Source organism: Euleptes europaea, chromosome 3 (assembly GCF_029931775.1).
Source record: "Euleptes europaea isolate rEulEur1 chromosome 3, rEulEur1.hap1, whole genome shotgun sequence".
Lineage (NCBI taxonomy): Eukaryota > Metazoa > Chordata > Lepidosauria > Squamata > Sphaerodactylidae > Euleptes > Euleptes europaea.
The window spans coordinates 41,447,585-41,468,824 of NC_079314.1; the positions used below are offsets into that span (position 1 = coordinate 41,447,585).

The 21,240-nt window shown below is 44.7% G+C and overlaps 1 protein-coding gene across 1 annotated transcript; it reads left to right on the forward strand.

Annotated features, from left to right (window-relative positions):
• The first annotated feature begins 5,274 nt into the window (after positions 1-5,274).
• SEC61A2 (SEC61 translocon subunit alpha 2) lies at positions 5,275-19,976 on the forward strand. The gene is made up of 12 exons (XM_056846103.1): positions 5,275-5,312; positions 8,674-8,741; positions 10,056-10,121; positions 10,555-10,633; positions 11,396-11,527; positions 12,094-12,203; positions 13,513-13,666; positions 15,805-15,965; positions 18,202-18,399; positions 18,497-18,688; positions 18,836-18,912; positions 19,790-19,976. Exons 1-12 carry the CDS (start codon positions 5,306-5,308, stop codon positions 19,974-19,976), a joined length of 1,431 nt encoding a protein of 476 aa, XP_056702081.1. The 5' UTR covers positions 5,275-5,305.
• Positions 19,977-21,240: the final 1,264 nt, after the last annotated feature.

The following is a 21,240-nucleotide window of genomic DNA, read 5'->3' on the forward strand; positions in this document are numbered from 1 at the left end:
TGGAGAAATATTATTCTGTTCATAATATTGACAAAGATTTGCTACTCTACTATTAAGTACATTCTCTTGCCAAGCAGGATAGGGCTGAGGAGTTAAGACCAAGACTTGAAAATAAATGGGGGGAGGGGAGAGATATGAAAAAATTAGGTGGAGGGAGAAATGAATGGGAAAAGTGTAGAAAACACAGAGAGAAATTAAGGAAAAGAGGGAAAGATTGTTTTATCTTGCCACCAACACACTAACTACTGCTTTTCAAGATCTGGCTGAGCTGCGAAGAGAGAGAGGCTAGAGTATTGGATACAATAACCTTGATAGCAGGCTGGCAATTACTATAGCAGCCATCAGCCCTGCTGGCTGGTATTACTCCAGTGCTGAACTGGTTGATGAGTTTAGCATGGTCTGTTAAGCAAGTTTGCTTCAGCCTTGCAGGAAGGCAAGTCTAGCGGATTGAGTGCCTTTTACTGTGCTCAAGCTTCCCTGCACCCCTAGTGGATACAGCCAGAACTGCGTTAAAAGGAAAATAGTTTGAAAGACATTTAGCTTGACGCTGCTGGCTTCAGGGGCCCTCTAGCCGACTTGGGCTCCCTGAATTTTGTTCCCCCAGGCCCCATATTTCGGCGGCCCTGCAGATGGGGGAAATCACCTGGTTGAAAATTTCCCCACAAAAATTACAGCTTACTGAGGAGAAGTTTAGGGTGGAACTCTTTTCCTTGATATCTGTTTCTCTGTGTGAAAAGAGCATTTAGCTGTGGAGTCCAAAGTGGTACAGTCCAGGAACAGCTTTTTCCCTATCCTGTTTCCAAACATTAGGCTTTAGATCTTGGGGTCTTCCTCACTAGAAAAATCAGACGTTCTCCTTCCTGTGTTACGTAAAAAAGGTAAAGGTCCCCTGTGCAAGCACCAGGTCATTCCTGACCCATGGGGTGATGTCACATCGTGACGTTTACTAGGCAGACTTTATTTATGGGGTGGTTTGCCAGTGCCTTCCCTAGTCATCTCAAGCTGGGTACTCATTTTACTGACCTCGTAAGGATGGAAGGCTGAGTCAACCTTGAGCCGGCTACCTGAAACCAACTTCCATTGGGATCGAACTCAAGTCGTGGGCAGAGCTTGGACTGCAGTACTGCAGCTTACCACACTGCACCACAGGGCTGCTACTGTGTTATGTAGATAAAGCAAAATCTTCTGTAATACTTATAAGCTAAAGGAAGATCAGAAGAGCTGTTGTGAGGAGGAGTTGCATCGCTATTGTATGTGTTGTGTGAATATGGAGAGTTAGCATTTTCCCCCCTTTGTGAGCAGTTTTTCAGTCCACCTTGAAATATTTCCTTTGCATTCTCCATATCTCCAATCTGTGCCTGTCGTGACTTGCTCAGTTCTTTTACCAGCTCTGTTCATGTGTCGCTGGCAATAATAGAAATCATTCTATCATGTTTTACTCTAATGAATTTTCATGTCTCCTGCTGCCTTGCCTTATTGCAATTCCAAGGAAGCCTACCCATGGGATTGTATTAATCCTCTGAGTAACAGGATTTCTGGTTTTGCTAAATTGTAATAAAAATTAAAATGTTGGCCATGTTGAATATTGAATGTTTCGATTACTTTAAAGGTTTAAACTTAAATGTCTGGTTTTGCATGCAGGTTTATCTCTTCCAGTCCCTTCTTATCAATAGGTTACCTTTACTAATCAGCTTTCATAGAATCATAGAGTTGGAAGGGACCACCAGGGCCATCAAGTCCAACCCCCTGCACAATGCAGAAAATTCACAACTACCTCCCCCCTCCACACCCCTAGTGACCAGAAGATGGCTTTCTTTTGACAAAAAAAATTGCTTCCAGTTTGGCAAGATGTCCCAGAAATCTTGCTTTGCTCTGGGTTGATATGTAAGCTCTGTGAAGTTACAGCAGACTCAGATGTGTTCAGAACTGGTAGGGTGGCAGGGTGGTCGCAGTGGTGGCCTGACTTCACACAGGTTGACATGCCCTGTCTCCGCCTGGACTAGAGCTGAATAGGGGGGATGGTACACCAATGGAGGGTGAAGATGAGATGAGAACATGGTGCACCTCTGCTTGAAATCCGGCTTCCAGAGCAGTTGTTTCACATTACTTTGTGTTGAGGCCAGTTGTGAATGGTCCTTGTCCATCCCAAAGAAAACAAGAGGTTGCTATTCTAGAGATTGTCCCTTACTGTGCTGCTAAAGCACCAGTCCTTCCATAAAATTATGAAGATTCCTTCTGTGTAGCCAGTCTATTGGCCCACTAATACCTGGGTGGGGGGCTATGGCTCAGTGGAAGAGCCTCTGCTTTGCATGCAGAAAGTCCCAGGTTCAGTCTCCCCATCCCCTGTTGAAAGGACTGGGCATTGGTTGATGTGAAAGACCTCAGCCTGAGATCTCAATGAGCTGCTGCCAGTCTGAGTAGACAATACTGACCTTGATGGACTAATAGTTTGATTCAGTATAGGGCAGCTTCATGTGTGAGCTTCCAGTACTTCTAATGTACACCCATTGACTTCAGTGAACTTGGATGTAACTGGTTAGGATGGCCCTGTTAGACTAGTATAGTCTATTCTGACAACAGCTATTCAAGGTCTTCTCCAATCCCTTAAAATTCTTTTTCGGTGGAGGTGGTAGAAATGGAACTGGGGGTCTTCTGCATGCAATATATGTATTATCTTGATAGTATTTGTATATCACATTTCACAATAATTTCATTTGAGAAGTAGACAGTGATACTCAGGTGACAGCGGGCTCTTTTGACATAGATATCTATGCCCTGAAGAAGTTATGGCTCCTCTTCAGGGGCCATGTTCCTTGCCAACTGGACACCATATGAGACCTATGCTTTGACCAGTCCTTGCCATGTCGCTAAGAGAGAGACCCTAAGTGCTGCTAGATACTGTAGCAATGGTGTGGTATTGCTGAATCAAGGGGTACTACCACCGTATTGGTCCTGTGGGGCAAGGCTGCCGAGGAGGGGGGCTGGGAAGACAAAAGTCAGGGGGCCCAAGTCAGCTGTAGGGCCCCCAAAACCAGCATCGTGCTGCATCAAACAATGTCTGCCCAGTTAGAGGGTGTGGGTCTTCACTAACCTGCAGTTGCACACCATGCTAGGAACATTACCCTTTGAAAAGATGATGTACAGGTAATTCCAGTAAGAATCTATAAGAGAACTCTGGGCTTATCAGAGGTGGGCTTAACATCACGAGGTGCATGCATACAAACAGTGCATAGTTCTAGCAAGGGCAGAGGTAGACATTACTGGAGTCATGGAGCAGCTAAGCTGCCCCCCCCACACACACATAAAGTTGCCAACATTCAGGTGGAGTTTGGAGATCTCCCAGAGTTACACCTGATGTGCAGATACCAGAGATCAGTTCCCCTGGAGAAAATTACTGCTTTTGGAGGGCGGACTCCATGTTATTATATTCATCTAAAGTCCCTCCCTTCCCCAATCCTCCCCAAACCTCCAGGAGCTTCCCAGCTCCAGAGCTGGCAACTCTATTCCCTACATATGATGACCTCTGAAAAATCGGGGTGGGGGGGCTCCAAAGACAGCACTGAAAAAGCGAGTCTGGGAATGAAAAAAAAAGCACTCCGAACACCAAAACTCGTAACTCATATCTGGGGGTTACCGTACTTGCATTCCCAGCGATGTATTAAGAGTTTGAAAACGTTATAAAAAAACACTGTTCGCACTTTATTTGGCCCCTTTAGCTGTGAAGACGTCTTCCAACCACTTATAAGCCGTGGTATCCAAAGGTAACCCTGGGGGTTACCGCACTTTGTATTCCCAGCGATGTATTAAGAGTTTGAAAATGTTATAAAAACATCGCTTTAAAAGGGTTTTTGGATACTGTAATGCCCAGATATAAGGGCTGGTATAAAATACTATGTACTCATGTGCACACACATGGAAGCTTTGGGGAAGTTGGCATCCAGGAGCCATGAACCAACAAATCATGCTCTCTGTGCTTGGTACGGCCTTTCACCAGTAAAGAGCTCTGAATTACCTTCATCTTTAGGTATGTGGTTTCTAGTTACTAAGATCACAAGACCTAGAACCTGCTTAGAGACAGCTATAGGTTATGCTAATTAGAGTGAAGTAGACAATGTGCATTGGTGCTTTTGTGTATCAATCTGCTTGTCAGCAGCCATGGGCCTGCCCCATGCGAATGCATAAATGATACTGACTTTCCTTTGTTTCTCTGGTGAGTAACTCTGCACATCTTATTTGTGGGTTATTTCACCCCCAGGTCTGTGTTTAGCTAAATAAAGAACTGTTGCTCTTTTTAACCTCCTCCTAGTTGTCTTCATTGGACTCTACAAGACAACCAGGGCACTTCAATACCACGGCTTATAAGTGGTCGGAAGACGTCTTCACAGCTAAAGGGGCCAAACAAAGCGCGAACAGTATTTTTTTTATATAACAGTTTCGAACTCTTAATACATCGCTGGGAATACAAAGGCGGTAACCCACCCACCCCGTGCGAACAGGTTCTTTGGCTGCCTATCAAGGTCATGCTCTTGTTTCCGCGTCTAAATCCCACTTGAATCAGACCCCACAATTACGCTAAGTGACTCTACACACTAACGAGGGACAAGTTTCCATACAGAAGCGTTTTCTATCAGGAAATTCTTCCCCTTATCATCTTAGTGTCCTTCCACTAGCCTTCCTTTGTGGATAATTCACAGTGGGTAGCCGTGTTAGTCTGTCTGCAGTAGTAGAAAAGGGCAAGAGTCCAGCAGCGCCTTAAAGACTAACAAGAATATTTTCTGGCAGGGTAGGAGCTTTCGTGAGCCACAGCTCACTTCTTCAGATAATAGCTGGAAGGTGAATCCATCTGTCTTTAAGTAGAGGAGAGTGAATTCAGACAAGCATTAGTAGGTCAATGTTAACAGTATGTCAACGTGACTAGCAGGCGTGCTGGGATGAGGTGTGGTCTGCAGAAGAGTCTGTGATGTCCAGGGGAGAGACGGGCGTGGAGAAATCAGCATTGGTCATGAGCCATGAATGCTTTTCTACTGCTAGCCTTCCTTTGTGGAACAGCTTTCCGAGGAGCGAGGGAGGGAAAGGGTCCTCCCAGTTCTCCCCCCCCCCGCGCCTCCCCGCCGCCTTCTTAGCTCGATGGAGCCGCTCCGTCCTTGCCCAGCTCTATGGCTGCTGCGTCGCGCGGGGGAGGGCGTCCCTGGATGACGCGCGCGGCGGCAGCTTCGGAGCGGTGCCGGGGGCGGCAGACGGGGGCCGGGGGCTGCGTTTGAGAAGGCCGTGCTGGGAGGAGCCGGCGGCTTCCCGCCCCGGCAGCATGGGAAGTGAGTGGTGGAGAGGGGCCCCCGGAGGGGAGCGCTGTGGGGAGGCAGGGGCGGCATTAGCCGGTTGAAAGGTAGACTGCTGCCGGACATAGAGGTTTTGTTATTTAGGCAGCGTGGTGTTTTATACGCAGCATGAGGTCTCTGCCCCAGACGTCGTATAGAATCGGATCCTGTCTGCCTGAAATGGTATAAATGTGCCCGTTCTGTAGAAGTGTCGTTCTAGAATCCTAGAGTTGGAAGGGGCCACCAGGGCCATCTAGTCCAACCCCCTGCACAATGCAGGAAATTCACAACTACCTCCCCCCCACACCTAGTGACCAGAAGATGGCCAAGATGCCCTCCCTCCCATCATCTGCCTAAGGTCACAGAATCAGCATTGCTGACAGATGGCCATCTAACCTCTTCTTAAAAACCTCCAGGGAAGGAGCGCTTACCACCTCCCAAGGAAGCCTGTTCCACCGAGAAACCCCTCTAACTGTTAGAAATTTCTTCCTAATGTCTAGACAGAAACTTTGTGCTTTATTATTTACTTGGTGCCGTGGTAGGCTGGCTAGTAGTGGTGTAGTGGATGGAATATTGGACTAGGGCACTGGTTCCCAACCAGGGGTCCGCGAGAACTAAATAAAGGTCCGCAAAACAAAGTTATAAACCCATAATAAATTAATATTTTTAATTAAAAGTTCTCTATTATAAAAATATATATTCAAATATTATTCTAAGTTTAATGTTTAACTAACAGTTATGATTAAAGTTTATTTTCAAATTCTCGGAATTTTTATTTTGAACCTTGGGGTCCCTGCACCGAACAAAAAAGTCCTAGTGGTCCCTGGTCAAAAAAAGGTTGGGAACCACTGGACTAGGTAGACCCAGGTTTGAATTCCTATTCTGCCTTGGGGTTACCGTGGGTCAGATCACATACACTCAGCCTAACCTACCTCACAGGGTTGTTGTGAAGATAAAATGAAGGAAGATATAAGCCTCTAAGGGTCCCCATTGGAGAGAGGGGGGTACAAATGAAGTAAATAAATAAAGTCCCTGCCCCAAGGACCTTAAGAACTAAAACTGCCTTTGTCATCATCTATCCTGAGCATTGTGGAACCACCTCCAAAACTGGTGGGGGTGTAGAGCCATAAAGTTGAAAGAGTTCTTGGAGGTCATCTAGTCTTCCCCCTGCTTAATGAAGGAATATGTAGCTAGGACATCCCTAAGGAAGGAAAATCCACAGGCACCCAAAAGCAGTCTGAGCCAGTGTTGGACAGCTCTTACCATTATGAAGTTTCTCCTAACATTGAGCCGAAATCTACTAATTTGTAATTTCTTTTGGTTACGCTCCTGCTCTCTGGGGCAAGCAAGGGCAAGTCTATGCCATCTTGCATGACAGGCCTTCAGATATTTGAAGACAGTGATCTGGTCCCTTTTCAGTCTTCTCCATGTCAAACATACTCAGTTCCTTTAAACTTTTCTTGTTGGGCTTGGTTTTCAGGCTGTAGCTAATCTGAGCTTTCTGCTGGTGGGGGGGGGGGTGTTGAACCTCCCAAAGCTGGTTTTGGGACCTGCTGTGTTCCCAAGTGTCTCATAAAAAAACCTCCCATGTATTGTTCCTGCCACATTATGTATCCACGGGTTATATTTTTGAGGTATTCCATCTGGGCAATTTTGTTTTATTACAGTATGTCCTGGCAGGTCAAAACATGTTCTGTTGACTGAGGTGGCAGTAAAACTGAAAAAAATATTAAAACACCAACACAACTAAGAAAAGTTCAGAGGAAGATCACCTAGAGAAGGAGGGGGTTAGAGTAAAAGTCTGAGCTCTAGCCTGAAACTGAGATATAAAGAAGTTCAAAAGAAGTTAATTGGGAAGCTTCAAAGGGAAGATGCTGTAATGTTGTTAAGGTGCCAAGCTTATATGCAAATGATGGTATCCAAAACTGACCACTAATATTGTGTAAAATATACTCTTAGAAAGATGCTGTATCCAATTATATTGTTTAGATTATATTCGAAAAGAAACAATTAGAAATGAGTAAAAATGTTGTATAACATCAGCCAATATGCAAATGAAGGATTCTAAGGAGAACTTTTATAACCAATGAAATTGCTTAAAATAAAAGGTTGTTCGACCAATAGAGAAAAGATATGTGTTATAGAACCAATAGGGAATAAGACTGTAGTATGCATAGCAAATGGATCCTTCATTATGAATAATCCATATTAATGAACCTGTTGGAAGTTGATAAAAGACACCTGTTGCTTTTGTTCGGGGCCCAGCCCTTTTTGATGCTTGAAAGAGCAGGACTGGGTCTTTTTTGCATCTGCAAATAAATAAATAAATACTGTTTTTCCTGAAACACGGTCTCAAGGTCTCTTTGCTCCAGCACTGGTCTAGAACCCTCCTGCAACATGACATTTGGATTGCCATTTGGGATAACTTATTGGGGCAGTTCACGTTGGTGGTTTAGTACTATTTTTCTGCTTACAGTAGTTCGGTAGAACAAGCAGGGGGCCCACAAGGAATTACACGGTATCTCATTTTCCCCTCCTGCATTATTTTTCTTTCCCTTCCCTGAAAACCCTCATAGCCTCTCCCATTTTCCTGCTTCCTTCTCTTTTTCCTAACCAACAGCCAACCTACCTGTATATCCTCCCCATCCTCACCCCCCCCCCCACAACCACCACTGAGGGCATCTGTTTTTTTTTTTTTTTTTCAGGCTTGTAGAAAAATCTTGTGTGTCCATTCACTGTATAGTCTGCAAATTTATGTATCCTCAGATTTGGATGAGTTGAGAATTAGAATGCACAAGTGGGGACCCACAAGAAACTTGTGGGGGAGGGTGCATCCCTTCCCCCCACCTTTCCTCCCTTCCCTCTCCATTGTTATCAAATAATCTTCCACCCCAGAGTTAAAAGGAAATCTACAGTATCTGTTTTTCGCTCATAAGGATACATAACTGACACAAATCTATTTAGGTCCAAGGAGTTCAAATTTTGCAATAAGGCTTCCCCCCCGCCCCCCTAAACTCTTAATCTTGCAGAGTACTGCGGTCTGTTCTTTCAGGTGTGTTGTATGCTCCTGAAAATAATGTGAAAAGCCAAATATCTGGTCAAATACTTTAAGTCCTGTTCATTTAAGTTGGAGAGATTTAATATTTAAAAGAGGGCTGAGCAAAGGCATTGTGTAAAACTGACTGGTTTTTTAAAGACTGCCAGCAGGTGCCTTAGTTTGATTATTCATGAATAGAAATTTTCTTAAGGGATCTGTCTTTTAGATGTTATACATTTCATCTTGTGTTGGAATACAAGTTTTGTCATAACACATGCTATTGGTTTTTTTTTTAATAAAATGTTTTTCGTCCTTTAACAGTCAAATTCCTTGAAGTGATTAAGCCCTTCTGTGCAGTTTTACCGGAAATTCAAAAGCCTGAAAGAAAAGTGAGTGTTCGTTTTTGTGTGTGAGTGCATGTGTGGTGCTGGGAGCCAGCATGGTATAGTGGTTAAGAGCGGTGGACTCTGATCTGGAGAACCGGGTTTGATTCCCCACTCCTCCAAATGAGCAGCGGAGGCTAATCTGGTGAACTGGATTTGTTTCCCCACTCCTACACATGAAGCCAGCTGGGTGACCTTGGGCAAGTCACATTCTTTCAGCTTCACCTACCTCACAGGGTGTCAGTTGTGGGAAGGGGAAGGGAAGGTGATGGTAAGCCGGTTTGAGTCTCCCTTAAGTGGTAGAGAAAGTCGGCATATAAAAACCGACTCTTCTTATGGCAAGTTTAAGCCAGTGCAGTTCAGTTCACAAACTAACAGCTGCAACCCTAAGCATGCACTTAATTCTAAGTAAATAGGATCTCACTGTAAGCTGCTTTATAATGTGTACTGCTTGACTGGGAAATTCTTACAAAACCTACCAAATAAAAGCCCAGAGGTTGAGGTATTTGGATGGGTTGTTCTTGATCAGATGGGATGCAGTACAGCAAAAATGAGTCACATCGGTCCTTAGTGGAACAATGATTTAACTAGGGTCTTCTGTCTTTAGTAGAAACAAGTTCAAATTTGATGTTGCCACATTGGAATCGTATGCACAAGCTATGGTTCCTGTGCCTCAGTGTACATTTGGGAGCAATAGATTTCTCCTTTGTCTTGCACAGGAGATGCACAGGTTGTCTCTGTCAAGAACTTGTGCATCTGGCTGGGCGGTAAAGTGTGAAGATGGCGTTTGCTTCCAGTGTGACACTGTTGCCTAGGAACAGGGAGAGCAAGGAGTTGTTTGTTTCCTGTTCTTGCAGAACAAAATAACATCCCTGAGATGCACCAACTGTAGTTTATGGAATCTTTCCTTCTGTATGGCTGCTATTTAGAAGCATAAGAACGTAAGAAAGGCACTGCTGGATCAGACCAAGGTCCATCAAGTCCAGCAGTCTGTTTACACAGTGGCCAACCAGGTGCCTCTAGGAAGCCCACAAACAAGACCACTGCAGCAACATTCTCCTGCCTGTGTTCCACAGCACCCAATATAATAGGCATGCTCCTCTGATCCTGGAGAGAGTAGGGATGCATCATGACTATTATCCACTTTTACTAGTAGCATGAAGCCTCACATGTTACATTCCTCTTATAATGCCAGGTACTGGAGTGTGAAGGCTTGGTTTTGTGTTAGTTATCATACTCCTTTCTTCCATGTTGGAATGTATTAAAGATGAAACTTTGTTGAAGTTGGTTTATCCCATTCTTCTCTGATGTGTTCTACAGATTCAGTTCAGAGAGAAGGTTTTATGGACTGCTATCACCCTCTTCATTTTTTTAGTATGCTGTCAGGTATGTATCTTTGTGGTGTAAAATGTGGAGGGCAGCAGGGGGCATTTGCCTGTGAAAGCTATATGTTGGATAGTTTAGCTATAGTGGAGAGGGGTTTTTTTTGTTACTGTGAGTTTTGTCTTGTACAAAATAGCATGGTATTGTCGTAAAAAGAACTTTCTTAGATGGTTTTTGATGTGAGCATCTCAGGTGCTTACATTTTCAAGCTTTTACCAGCAACTGTGTGATCAAGAAAGGCTTGAAATAAAACTGAGTTCCTTGAAAAAACCTCAGTCTAAAATTGCTTTGCTCTTTTTGTGTAAAACTATAGAATATGTCTTTCTGTTAAATAAATGGAAGACTATTTTTCCTCCTCATTACATTGTCCTCATTTTTCTGTAAATCAAGCAGCATAAATCAATATTGGTGCTAACTACCCCTACACATCTTGCAGATTCCTTTGTTTGGGATCATGTCCTCGGACTCTGCAGATCCTTTCTACTGGATGAGAGTCATCCTTGCGTCAAACAGAGGTCAGTGTACTGATCTCTTTCTCTTGTGGTTTTTCCTGCTCGTGGTTTGATTCCTGCTGCATTACTGAGTGTAGTTACTCCGAACATGACCCCATACAATTCAATAGAAATTACTCCTGCATCAATATGGGTCGGCTCACACTGTTAGATAAAAATACCAATTGATAAGATCTTGGCAGAGACCCCTAGCCTGGAATTCAGGCTCTTGGAAGGCCATAATGAGAAGTGGATGAAGGATAGTATCATCATCTCCCCCCTCCCCAGTTACTAGAGTGGTCTGACTGGCGCATCTAAATGCCTTATCATCTAGAGTCTTGCCTTAGGAGAACTGTGAAGTAGATCAGTATCTTTATACCCATGCTGCAGATGGAAAGCTGGAGGGGGGATGATTGACAGTGCAGCCCCCTGCAGTTGCGTCAGTTTAAGACCGCTGAAATTGGTGGGTCTAAACTGGAGGAGTAACTGCATACATTTGCACTGAGACTAGCCTGGTAAGCCCCCCTCCCTCTGGTACTGTGTTAGCTTTTATTCAAATAAATACTAGAACAACAAAAGACAGCAGTAATGTGACTTGATTGTCCAAAGGCTGTACAATTTTGTCAAATCTAGTGCTGTACTTCAGTATAAAAGGTAATATATTTGACATTTCAGAATACTCCAATGGTGAATTGTCCTGTGGGGATTTGTAAGGAACTACTGATAAAGAGTTCCTTGTAGTACTTGGGGCTGTGCTTCAAGGTTTTGTTATTCTTTATTTTGCAGGCACTTTGATGGAATTGGGCATCTCTCCCATTGTGACCTCTGGATTGATTATGCAGCTCTTGGCTGGAGCCAAAATCATTGAAGTGGGTGATACACCGAAAGACAGAGCTCTATTCAATGGGGCGCAGAAGTGTGAGCATAACTTTCAACCTAAATATATTCTCCATCAATCACATTTTTGTCCTGTTCTTTCTTGAGCCCAGTTAAGGCATTTATTTACTTCGTTTATACCCTGTATTTCTCCCCAGTAGGGACCCAGACTGGCTGACATCGTTCTCCATTTTTATCCTCACGACAATAACCCTGTTAGGTAGGTCAGGCTGAAAGTGTGCGACTCGCCCAAAGTGACACAGAAAGCTTGTATGGCAGAGGGAGGAGTCAAAGCTCGGTCTCCCAGATCCTAAGTCTTGAGATTCTACTCACTACACCACACTGGCTCCACAGCGGCATGTGAAATTCCTGTAAGGTAGATTAGGCTGAGAGGATGTGATGGGCCAAAATTATGCAGTAGGAGTAATTTGAACCAGATCACATCGATTATAGTTATAGGTTGCTGTACCACAGTGTGCTCTCTTTTCAGAGACACTGCCCCATACGTGGAGTCCTCTGTTCTTTCCAAATCAGTCGGCATGCAGGCCTGAACTTTGCGACCCAAATGGGCAAAAGGAAACAGGAGTTGTCTTTCCTTTCTGTTTCAGTGTTTGGCATGATTATCACTATTGGGCAGGCCATTGTGTATGTCATGACTGGGATGTATGGCGACCCTGCAGAAATGGGGGCTGGAATCTGCCTCCTGATCATAATTCAGGTATGCCTCTAAGCGGTGTTTAAAGGGCAGCTAGAGCAGAGGCTTTCAAAGCACAGGTGGGAAGTCTTTTACATAGCTTTTTTGCATCTTACATTTTCCTTAATATTAGTGACTGTTAGTTTGATGTAAGGATGCTTGAATGTGGGGAAATTGTAGCAGAACAGAGAAAGTGTTAGATGCCCTTAATTGGGTTTCTGATGCCGTGCAAGCCAGTCTTTTATAAAAAGCCTCAAATCCATTAATTTCCTCTTTGCTTTGTCTTGCTGCTACAGTCCTAAGGGCACAACTGAGCATTATGGGACAGGTCTGGCTGTGTTCACATCAGCAAGTGCCCCATGTCGCTGCCTTCTCTACCTCCTCCGATAGTGTCTAGCAATAAGAAATGTGCGACATGCTGGCAGTTCCACTGCCCCACAAATAGCAGCCCACAAAGTGGGGGCACTTTCAATATGATGACGTGCATGGAATAGCCCTGGTCACTGCTCCGGGGGAGAGAGGAGGGGAAGTCACAGAGCTGCTGCTCATGGTGGCAGCTATAGGTGAGCCACAACTTCCAGTTCTGCCCTAATATGGGTTCTTTTCCAGAATGTGTCTATATTTTTAAAAACAGCTAATCTCAGAGTATATATCATGCTTGAGTTCAGAATACTTCCTATTCATTCTCCATAATCCTTTGTCTTTGTAGAAGATATAGAAGGTATCTCTGTATCATGTGCAGAGTGCTGAGGTCGAGAAAGAGCGTCTGCCAAAGGCCTCTCCTCGCTCTTCATTCAGCCCCTTAGAGGGTGCACTGTGCTAGCTTGCTAGTTGGCGGTTACCGCCTGCAATACAAATGCCTTCTTTCCCCCCACTGTTAGTGGTGGTTCTTTATTAAAGGAGTAGGTAACTTTGGCAGCTTGTGTATGCTGTTTACAGATTAAAGGGTGCAAATGGCCATTTCATGAAATCCCGTGCTCTTGATCAAAGTGTTAGTGTCCTCAAAAATGATCTTGAAAACCTTGGTATCAAGCCGCTTGACGACTAACACCAGTACTTAGTTTTAATAGCTCAAAGACGTTTGCATTTTCACAGTCTGACCCTAACAGCATATACTTCAAAGTAAGTCCTACAGATTCCAGTAGAGTTTACTATTAAGGAAGTATGCTAAATGATGTGGTGTCAAAATGAGGGTCTTGATTGCTGCCGGTACTGATGGGAAAGGCGGAAGGAGGCAGCAACGTGGGCTGGCTGAATCGACCATCTGTCTGCTTTGGGATCAAAATGGTTTTTGAAAGCAAAATTATTGACCTGTGATTGTTTTCCCCCACAGTTGTTTGTTGCTGGTTTGATTGTGCTGCTGCTAGATGAGCTGTTGCAGAAGGGTTATGGCTTGGGTTCTGGGATTTCTCTCTTTATTGCTACCAACATCTGTGAAACCATTGTCTGGAAGGCCTTTAGCCCCACTACCATTAACACTGGCAGAGGTATAGTACGTTTTAGCCGCTGATCTTTTGGCCCGATGCATGCGTAGATTAGGATAGCGAGTGACTTGCAGCCGAGGAGCTGGTATTCCAGAAAGGATCTCCGGCTACTTGCTTCTAAATGGAGACTTGAGACAGAGTTACGTTCAAAGCGAAAGGCATGATGTTCGTACCCTCTGTCTAAATTGTAGAGATAACAGGTAGACCCTTAGGAACCTTTGATAGTAACATTTCCAAGAAAACTTGGCTTATTATATTCACTGCCAGAGAAGAGTTACAGAGGCAGTGGAACTTGCTGGCAAAATTTAGCCGAATCTGGCAGATGGTATCATGGCTAAAGAGAATTTGTTGTCACGTTGAGGCTTCTCATCCGAAAATGCCTCTATGACCACATAATCTACACTCTGCTGGCAGAGTCTGCCTCTGAGCATGCATGGGAGGTCTACTGCAACAGTAGAACCTCTGGGGCTCTTTGGGATGTTGCACACGTTTGGGAAGTCTGGTGAAATGCAGGTAGGAAAACCTGGAGCAGGATATGGCATGCTGCATGTCTCTACGTTTTTTTAATGTTCCAAATGGATATTGTGAGGCACAGTGACTGTTTGCTACGCTCATAGAATCCTATAGTTGGAGCATCTCTCTTGCTGTGTCACAAGCATGCCCAAAAAATCTGGAGTATAGAAAGAATAACTCTACACTGGATAGTCCCCCTAAGCTTAAGGTGCAGACTTGGGGGTCTGTCTGTAGAGTAGTGTGTGTTATTACGTGGACAGATCAGTAACGGGTAACTTTTTAAACCCAAAGGTTCAATCCGGCCATCAGTCCTATTAACCTTTTAAGAAAGGTACACAAGCAATTTAGTGCAGGGTTGTAGCTTAGATTCTTCATCTTCTCCCCATTCTCTAAGGGAGTACCTCTTTTCTTTATTTGCTTTAGCTTGTTTCATCTTCAATACCTTAATTTCTCTTCTGTGTTTCTTTATGCTCTAATGTTTCCCAGATTCCTGATGGCAGACTTTTTAATTGATCAAATTAAAGGTGTGCTTCACACTTACTAACACCCCCCCCCCTCAAATTTACATGCAGGGTATGGTTTTTCTGTTCTCGGAGGAGTATTTCTGCGTGAATACCAGTTCTAATTTGAAGGCAGTTCTAAACTGATGCAGAGACTCAGTGTCTTGCATCCTACTGCTCTGCTCAGCAAAATTTGATGCCTTCCCCCAATCTCAGAAGACTTCCTCCGACATCAGTGATTCTTCCTCTGGCGGAAGATCTATAGAATCATAGAGTTGGAAGGGACCAGCATGGCCATCCAGTCCATCTCCCTGCACAACGCAGGAAACTCACAACTACCTCCCCACCGCACACCCCTAGTGACCCCCCCCACTCTATGCCCAGAAGATGGCCAAGATGCCCTCCCTTAGAGGAAGTCTCTTTAGGAGGAATGAAGTCTTCAAATATCACTCAGCAGAGTTGGAGGGTACAGGCTGCTGAGAAGACTCCTCTGGATGAGGTTCCTTCTGCACTGGTGAGATGGGACCACTCAGTCAAACCCAGTGACTGAACTCAGTGGGGGGAGGCAAGGCCAGAATGGCAAATCATGCAGAGTTAATGAAATTAAAACTCTTTTGCCATTCACTAGTAAGTTTCTTGAGATACACACTATAAGACTGATTGTTCTACACAGGCAGTGGATAAATAGTGTGCTTTGTAATTCTGGAAATCATTTTTTGGAAATCAAAGAGCATCTTGCATTCTGAAACTAGACTGTGATATCATGTTTGTCATGTCCCTGCATTAATCCCCATAGAAGTTTAACACCATATATTTCATTCCTGTGTAATCCTTTTCGCCATTCTCCCAGTCACTGCAACAGTTCATGGGGTTGGATTGCGCAGATCCATTTTGCTAGCTGAGATTCTTCCTCCTGAAGCAAGGCACTTGGATGTCTCTTTATGCCCAAGGAAACCACCTCCACTAGCCAAACAGATCTGCAAGGTCCAAGCCATTGTCCTGTTGTGTGTGTGCATTCCCTGTCCTTTTGGTGGTCAAGAACTTGTGAACAGTGAAACTATCGCAAAGCAGCTACGAGGCGCCTTTCAACACTACAGGGATCACTGTTGTTTGTGTTGGTGCCTCCAGGAACGGAGTTCGAGGGTGCCGTCATTGCTTTGTTCCACCTTTTGGCGACACGAACTGACAAGGTGCGTGCCTTGCGGGAGGCTTTCTACCGTCAGAACTTGCCTAACCTGATGAATCTGATTGCCACCGTCTTTGTGTTTGCTGTAGTCATATACTTTCAGGTAAGTGAAGGATGCAGTTTGTGTTTCCTACAGAAAGATGTTTTCAGTGTTAGAAGGGACTGCAGTGTAAAACACTCGAAGCAATCTAAAAGACCAATGAATCTCCCACCACCAGAATTTTAAAGGTAGTTTTCTCAACAATGGCAGTACTACGCCAGTTACAGCAGCCTGTTGAATTTTTCTCCCAGAGTTAGTTGACAATTTGGGGTGGCCTTAAAGGAGGTAACATTTCAGCAAAGACTGTTTCTAAGCCTGCTGCCTTGCTTTGCAAATGTCTCTAAAACGGTGTGGCTGTTGGACTTGTGCCTTCAAACCATGATGTGGGTCATCGCCCAGTTCTACTGCAGAAGCTAAACATGTCTGGCCCTGTCAGCTGGGGATCTCCCCCCTCCCCAATCAGTTGTTCTGAGCTCTTTGGAGGAACACCAGCGTAGAAGCATGATGCATCCATAAATGGTGGCGGTGATGGGAATAAAAAGCTAGTTGTCATCCCTGCTGAATTGGACCAGGGGGCCAACAGTGGCTAGCCAGATGCTGTCAGGGTAGGCATAAGCTGGGCATGAAGGCCCTTCTCCATTTCCCCCACCCCCCAGCACCTGACATTCAGAGGTACAGTGCCAGTTATCTATTGTGGCTAATAGCCATTGGAAGATGTGTCCTCTGTGAATTTGTCTGCCCTCCCCTTTAAAGCCATCTGACCAAGTAGTCATCATTTTGCAGATTTTTTGTCTGTTTTGAACCGCATGCTATTTCATTGGCTGACCAAATAATATTATTAGAGGAGGGAAGCCTGTCTTTACTTGTTTTTCAAACAGTCCTTATTCTGAAACTGATCTGCTGCTGATCAAGTTCTAGAGAACTTGAAAAACTGCTTTGCTTTTCTGGTCTGTCCTTAACTGGCCCAGCTTTTGGTCCAGTATTTTGAAATTAAATAATTGCAGCCTGACCCTATTTTTGTTACTGTGCAGCAGTTACTCTGAGTTGGGATTGAAGCTTTTGCACTTAGTTTTTGGAAGCGGCTTTCACATCCTGTTTCTTCACAAGAAGAACAATGCCAATATGTAGTAGTTACTGGCTGGTGACCAGAATGGAATGGGGGGGGGGAGGATATAGTTGCAGTAGCTAAAAGTATTCATTTTTTTTAGAAAGCAAAGGAAATTGCTCTTCTGTATTATATATTGTTGGTCCTTTTTAAAAATTAGATTTAAAAGCAGTGTTCCAGAAAAAGTGCGTTTAGGTGAGCAGTCTACCTTACTAGTTTCCTCTGCTGAACTTCCTCTGAAAACTGCCTGTTACACTAATCAAAGCGGTTTGTTTGTTAACAATTGGAGTTTGACACACACAAAAATTCGCAACTATTAAAAGCAGGTTTGCCTCCCAAGTAAATAGAGTTTGGGAATGTGGCAGGAAATGCTGCGAAGGAAACTTGCCCTATAACATGGCGTTGAAAGGTGTTGCATACTTGTGCCTGGAGATCATGTTCATTGTGTTGAAGTGATGCTACCAAAAATGAGGAATATAGCTTTGGCTCAGAAGCTCAAATCACTTTTGTTATGTGCTAGGGAAATTGGTGGTGGCAGTGATTAATTCAGCCTAGTGTCAGGCAGGGCAGGCAGGCATATGAAAGGAGAAGCACGGGTCCAGTAATGTCGGCGCTGGGGGCCAAGGAGAATAGCAGGCCAAGAAAGGGAGCAGGGGCATTTTTCCAAAGAGAGAGAGGATTGGATCCACCACCGTATTTCCTTAGGCAGAAGGACTCCCCCCACCCATGGTGTCAGATTTTTGCTGGTGCTGAAAATGCCCCCAAGATTCTGTTTCGGGGTCCCCTCTCCCCCAGGAGCAGGATTTCAGGGGACATTCCGGCTGTCGCAGGAGAGGGGTGATGTAAAAGTCACATCCTGCACCCGCAGAAACACAGCACCAGATCCAACCCAGGGTTAGGAGTCAAAAGGTGCAGTGGTGCCAGAGGGTGAGGGAAAGACTATCACAGGGAGAGAGTGGCTGATTTGCACACGGCCAGCAACAGGGAGGAACTGTATATTGATTTAAAATTGACAGAATGGGCAGGGTACTACCTTTGAGTGGTTAGCTGAAGGATTTTCATTTTTCATGACATGAAAAATATTTACCTGTAACAGGTAAACAAGCAATCTTGCTCAGTTTCTATTTCGGGTTTTTTTAAACAAACGCATTTCTGGCTTGGATGACAGTCTAACATTTTAATGTATGTTTTTAGGGGTTTCGTGTTGACCTCCCAATCAAGTCTGCCCGTTACCGTGGACAATACAGCAGCTATCCCATCAAACTCTTCTACACCTCCAATATTCCCATCATCCTGCAGTCTGCCTTAGTCTCCAACCTTTATGTCATTTCTCAAATGCTGTCTGTGCGGTTCAGCGGCAACTTCTTGGTCAACTTACTTGGGCAATGGGCTGTAAGTATTGCACGGGTTCCTAAAAGGCTACCTTTTGGAGTGGCCGTAGTTCAGCAAAAGCTCTGAACAACATCGGGCTTTACTGTTTCCTATCCAGGACGTGAGTGGAGGTGGTCCAGCACGATCCTATCCTGTCGGAGGCCTCTGTTACTATCTCTCCCCTCCAGAATCCATGGGGGCTATCTTTGAGGATCCTGTCCATGTGATGGTTTACATTATATTTATGTTGGGTTCCTGTGCATTTTTCTCCAAGACATGGATCGAAGTGTCGGGATCATCCGCAAAAGATGTAGGTGTTTTTTGTTTTGTTTTGTTTTGTGACTGTTCTGTAGTCTCAGTCATTTTTGGCTTTTGGTGCCACTTTTATCCTAGGCTAGTTTCCACTTCTCACCTGGCTGTGAAACGCTGCAGCCACTGATAATGAGTGTTTCTGCAGGTTGCCAAGCAACTGAAAGAACAGCAAATGGTGATGAGAGGTCACAGGGATACATCCATGGTTCATGAATTAAACAGGTAAGAGGAGCACAGATTGCTTTGTTCAAATCCTCTCAGCTGTGCTGGTTGTCAGACTTACGGTGCTCCTGGCCTTGATTCCAACTATTCTGCACCGCAGAGTGCAAAGGAGTTGATCCTAGTCCCACTTCCTGCAATGTTTTGACATGTTGGCTATTTAAGTGTTTTGTCTAAAGAGATTACCAAGTAGCATGGGTTTGCCCCTCTCCATTGATAAAGATAGTGAAACAATCGAGAGGTTGCCTAAGACGGCCATCTTAAGTATATCTACTAGGCAGGAAGAGCACAGTATTCGGTGGGACTTACTTGAACACACGAAGCTGCCCTATATTAATTCAAATCATTGGTCCATCAAGGTCAGTATTGTCTACTCAGACTGGCAGCAGCTCTCCAGGGTCTCAGGTCTTTCACATCACCTATTACCTGATCTGTTTAACTGGATATGCTTGGGAGTGAACCTGGGACATTCTGCATGCCAAGCAAATGCTCTGCCGCTGAGCCACAGCAACAACCATCTCAATTCGTAACGTAATTTTTAATGGCTTTGTTCCTATTTTGCGTGGCATCAAGTCGCACTGACTCATGGTGACCCCAGGAACATGGGTTTTCAAGGCGAGAGAGATGGTTTGCCATTGCCTTCCTCTGCATAGCCATGTCAGTCTTCCTTTGGGAATTGCACTGAGATGGAAGTGATAGATCTTGGGCTGTTGACCATTTTCCTGGTCTAGTCTCTGCTACTCATCAATCTAATTGATAAAACAAAGCAAACTGCAGTGTGCAATGGGAGTCTCGAATTGATTTGAACACAGCTTGGAATCCGACGACGTTGGTGAGCCTCACTTGCAGCCATGATGTTTCTTTTTCTCCCCCTCTTCAGATACATCCCCACAGCCGCTGCCTTTGGAGGCTTGTGCATCGGGGCCCTCTCGGTCTTGGCTGACTTCCTCGGGGCTATCGGCTCAGGCACCGGCATTCTGCTTGCAGTCACTATTATTTATCAGTATTTTGAAATCTTCGTCAAAGAGCAAGCAGAGGTTGGCGGAGTGGGAGCTTTATTTTTCTAACTGCCTGACGTACGGCTTGTGAGAAAGGGAAGTGTCTTTGGGCTCTACGCAACCGAATGCCATTCCCCCTCACTTTTGAGTAGTGCTGTGTGCCCCATTTCTCACAGTGGCCATTGTGTGATGCCAGGGTGCAGCTTCAATACCAGCTGCCTTAAGAATCAAAGTTTACACTGTCTTTGGTGGTGGGTGGGGGAGAATCTATTGAATGCTGCCAGTTGTTCTGGAAAGCAATGCATCCAACCCTCTTCAAAGATTGTAGTCCAACAGTGCCCGTTTTGCTGCTTGTGAACACTTTGCACACTTTGTGTCGAGACTGAAACGTACTTTGTGCAAATTAGTGAGAGCCACTGCAGTGACTTCAGTGGCCACATGCTAAAATCCTTGCCTTCATTTTAGAAGTACATTCCCCCCTCCCCAAAAAAACCTGGTGTGTGCCAAAAACCCTCTTGTAATTGACATCATGTTTTGAAGCAAGAAGGTGGGCAAGCATATTAACCCAGGCAGTGACAATCATCTTGCCGGAAATTGACAGGAGGTCATGAGAGCAAAGCTGGAAAGCTCTATTTGAGACTCCCCCCATGGCTTTTTAAAAATGTGTGTTCTAGGGAGGGCGGGGTGGAACCTGTGCCGCTGAAGCTTCACCCTGACTTCGCTTTTTGGTAAGTCCAAGGAAGGACACGTGAGTTCTCAAAGCAGCAACGTGATGTGTAAGAGGAAAGGAGCAAGATGCACTGAAGACGATATGATTGTTGTGCTTCCTGGTGGTAAGGTACCCACTGTAAACATTAGACAATAAACTTATTTAATTAACGTGTTGCCTTTGCTGGTTTTGGAAAATGGTTGGCTGTTACTTGATGGGGAACAGCTCTCAATGAAAAGAGAGGCCTTGAGAGTGCCGAGTGGCATTTGGTTCTTGCTTTCGATAGGTAATTCTATAGTGATGTTTGCAACAACTTACAAGTGAGGCAGACATTTTTGTATTATGGTTAGGAATAATATCCTGATGCTAAGAGACGTGCTTGCCCATCCTCCCTGGGAGTTGTATGCGTGTGCTTTGATACTTGGAACCCAGGTCAGAAGAACTGAAGGGCAATTCCTGTTCCATTAATACATTTGTGGTGTGTTTTGTGCCAGTCCAGGCATGACCCCTTGTCCTGTTAGTGGGCGGAATTGCATCTAGAATGGTGACTACTTGGCCCTACTGCCTCCTCACTCTCTTCTAGCACCAAGGAACCTTGGGTAGCACACCTTGAATTGTTCTAAT

What these genes read in the sequence shown, in the direction of transcription:
- SEC61A2 (XM_056846103.1), top strand. An exon ending in TTTTTTTAGTATGCTGTCAG is followed by an intron (nt 10,122 to 10,554) that starts GTATGTATCTTT and finishes CACATCTTGCAG; the next exon opens with ATTCCTTTGTTTGGGATCAT. An exon ending in ATTCAATGGGGCGCAGAAGT is followed by an intron (nt 11,528 to 12,093) that starts GTGAGCATAACT and finishes TTTCTGTTTCAG; the next exon opens with TGTTTGGCATGATTATCACT.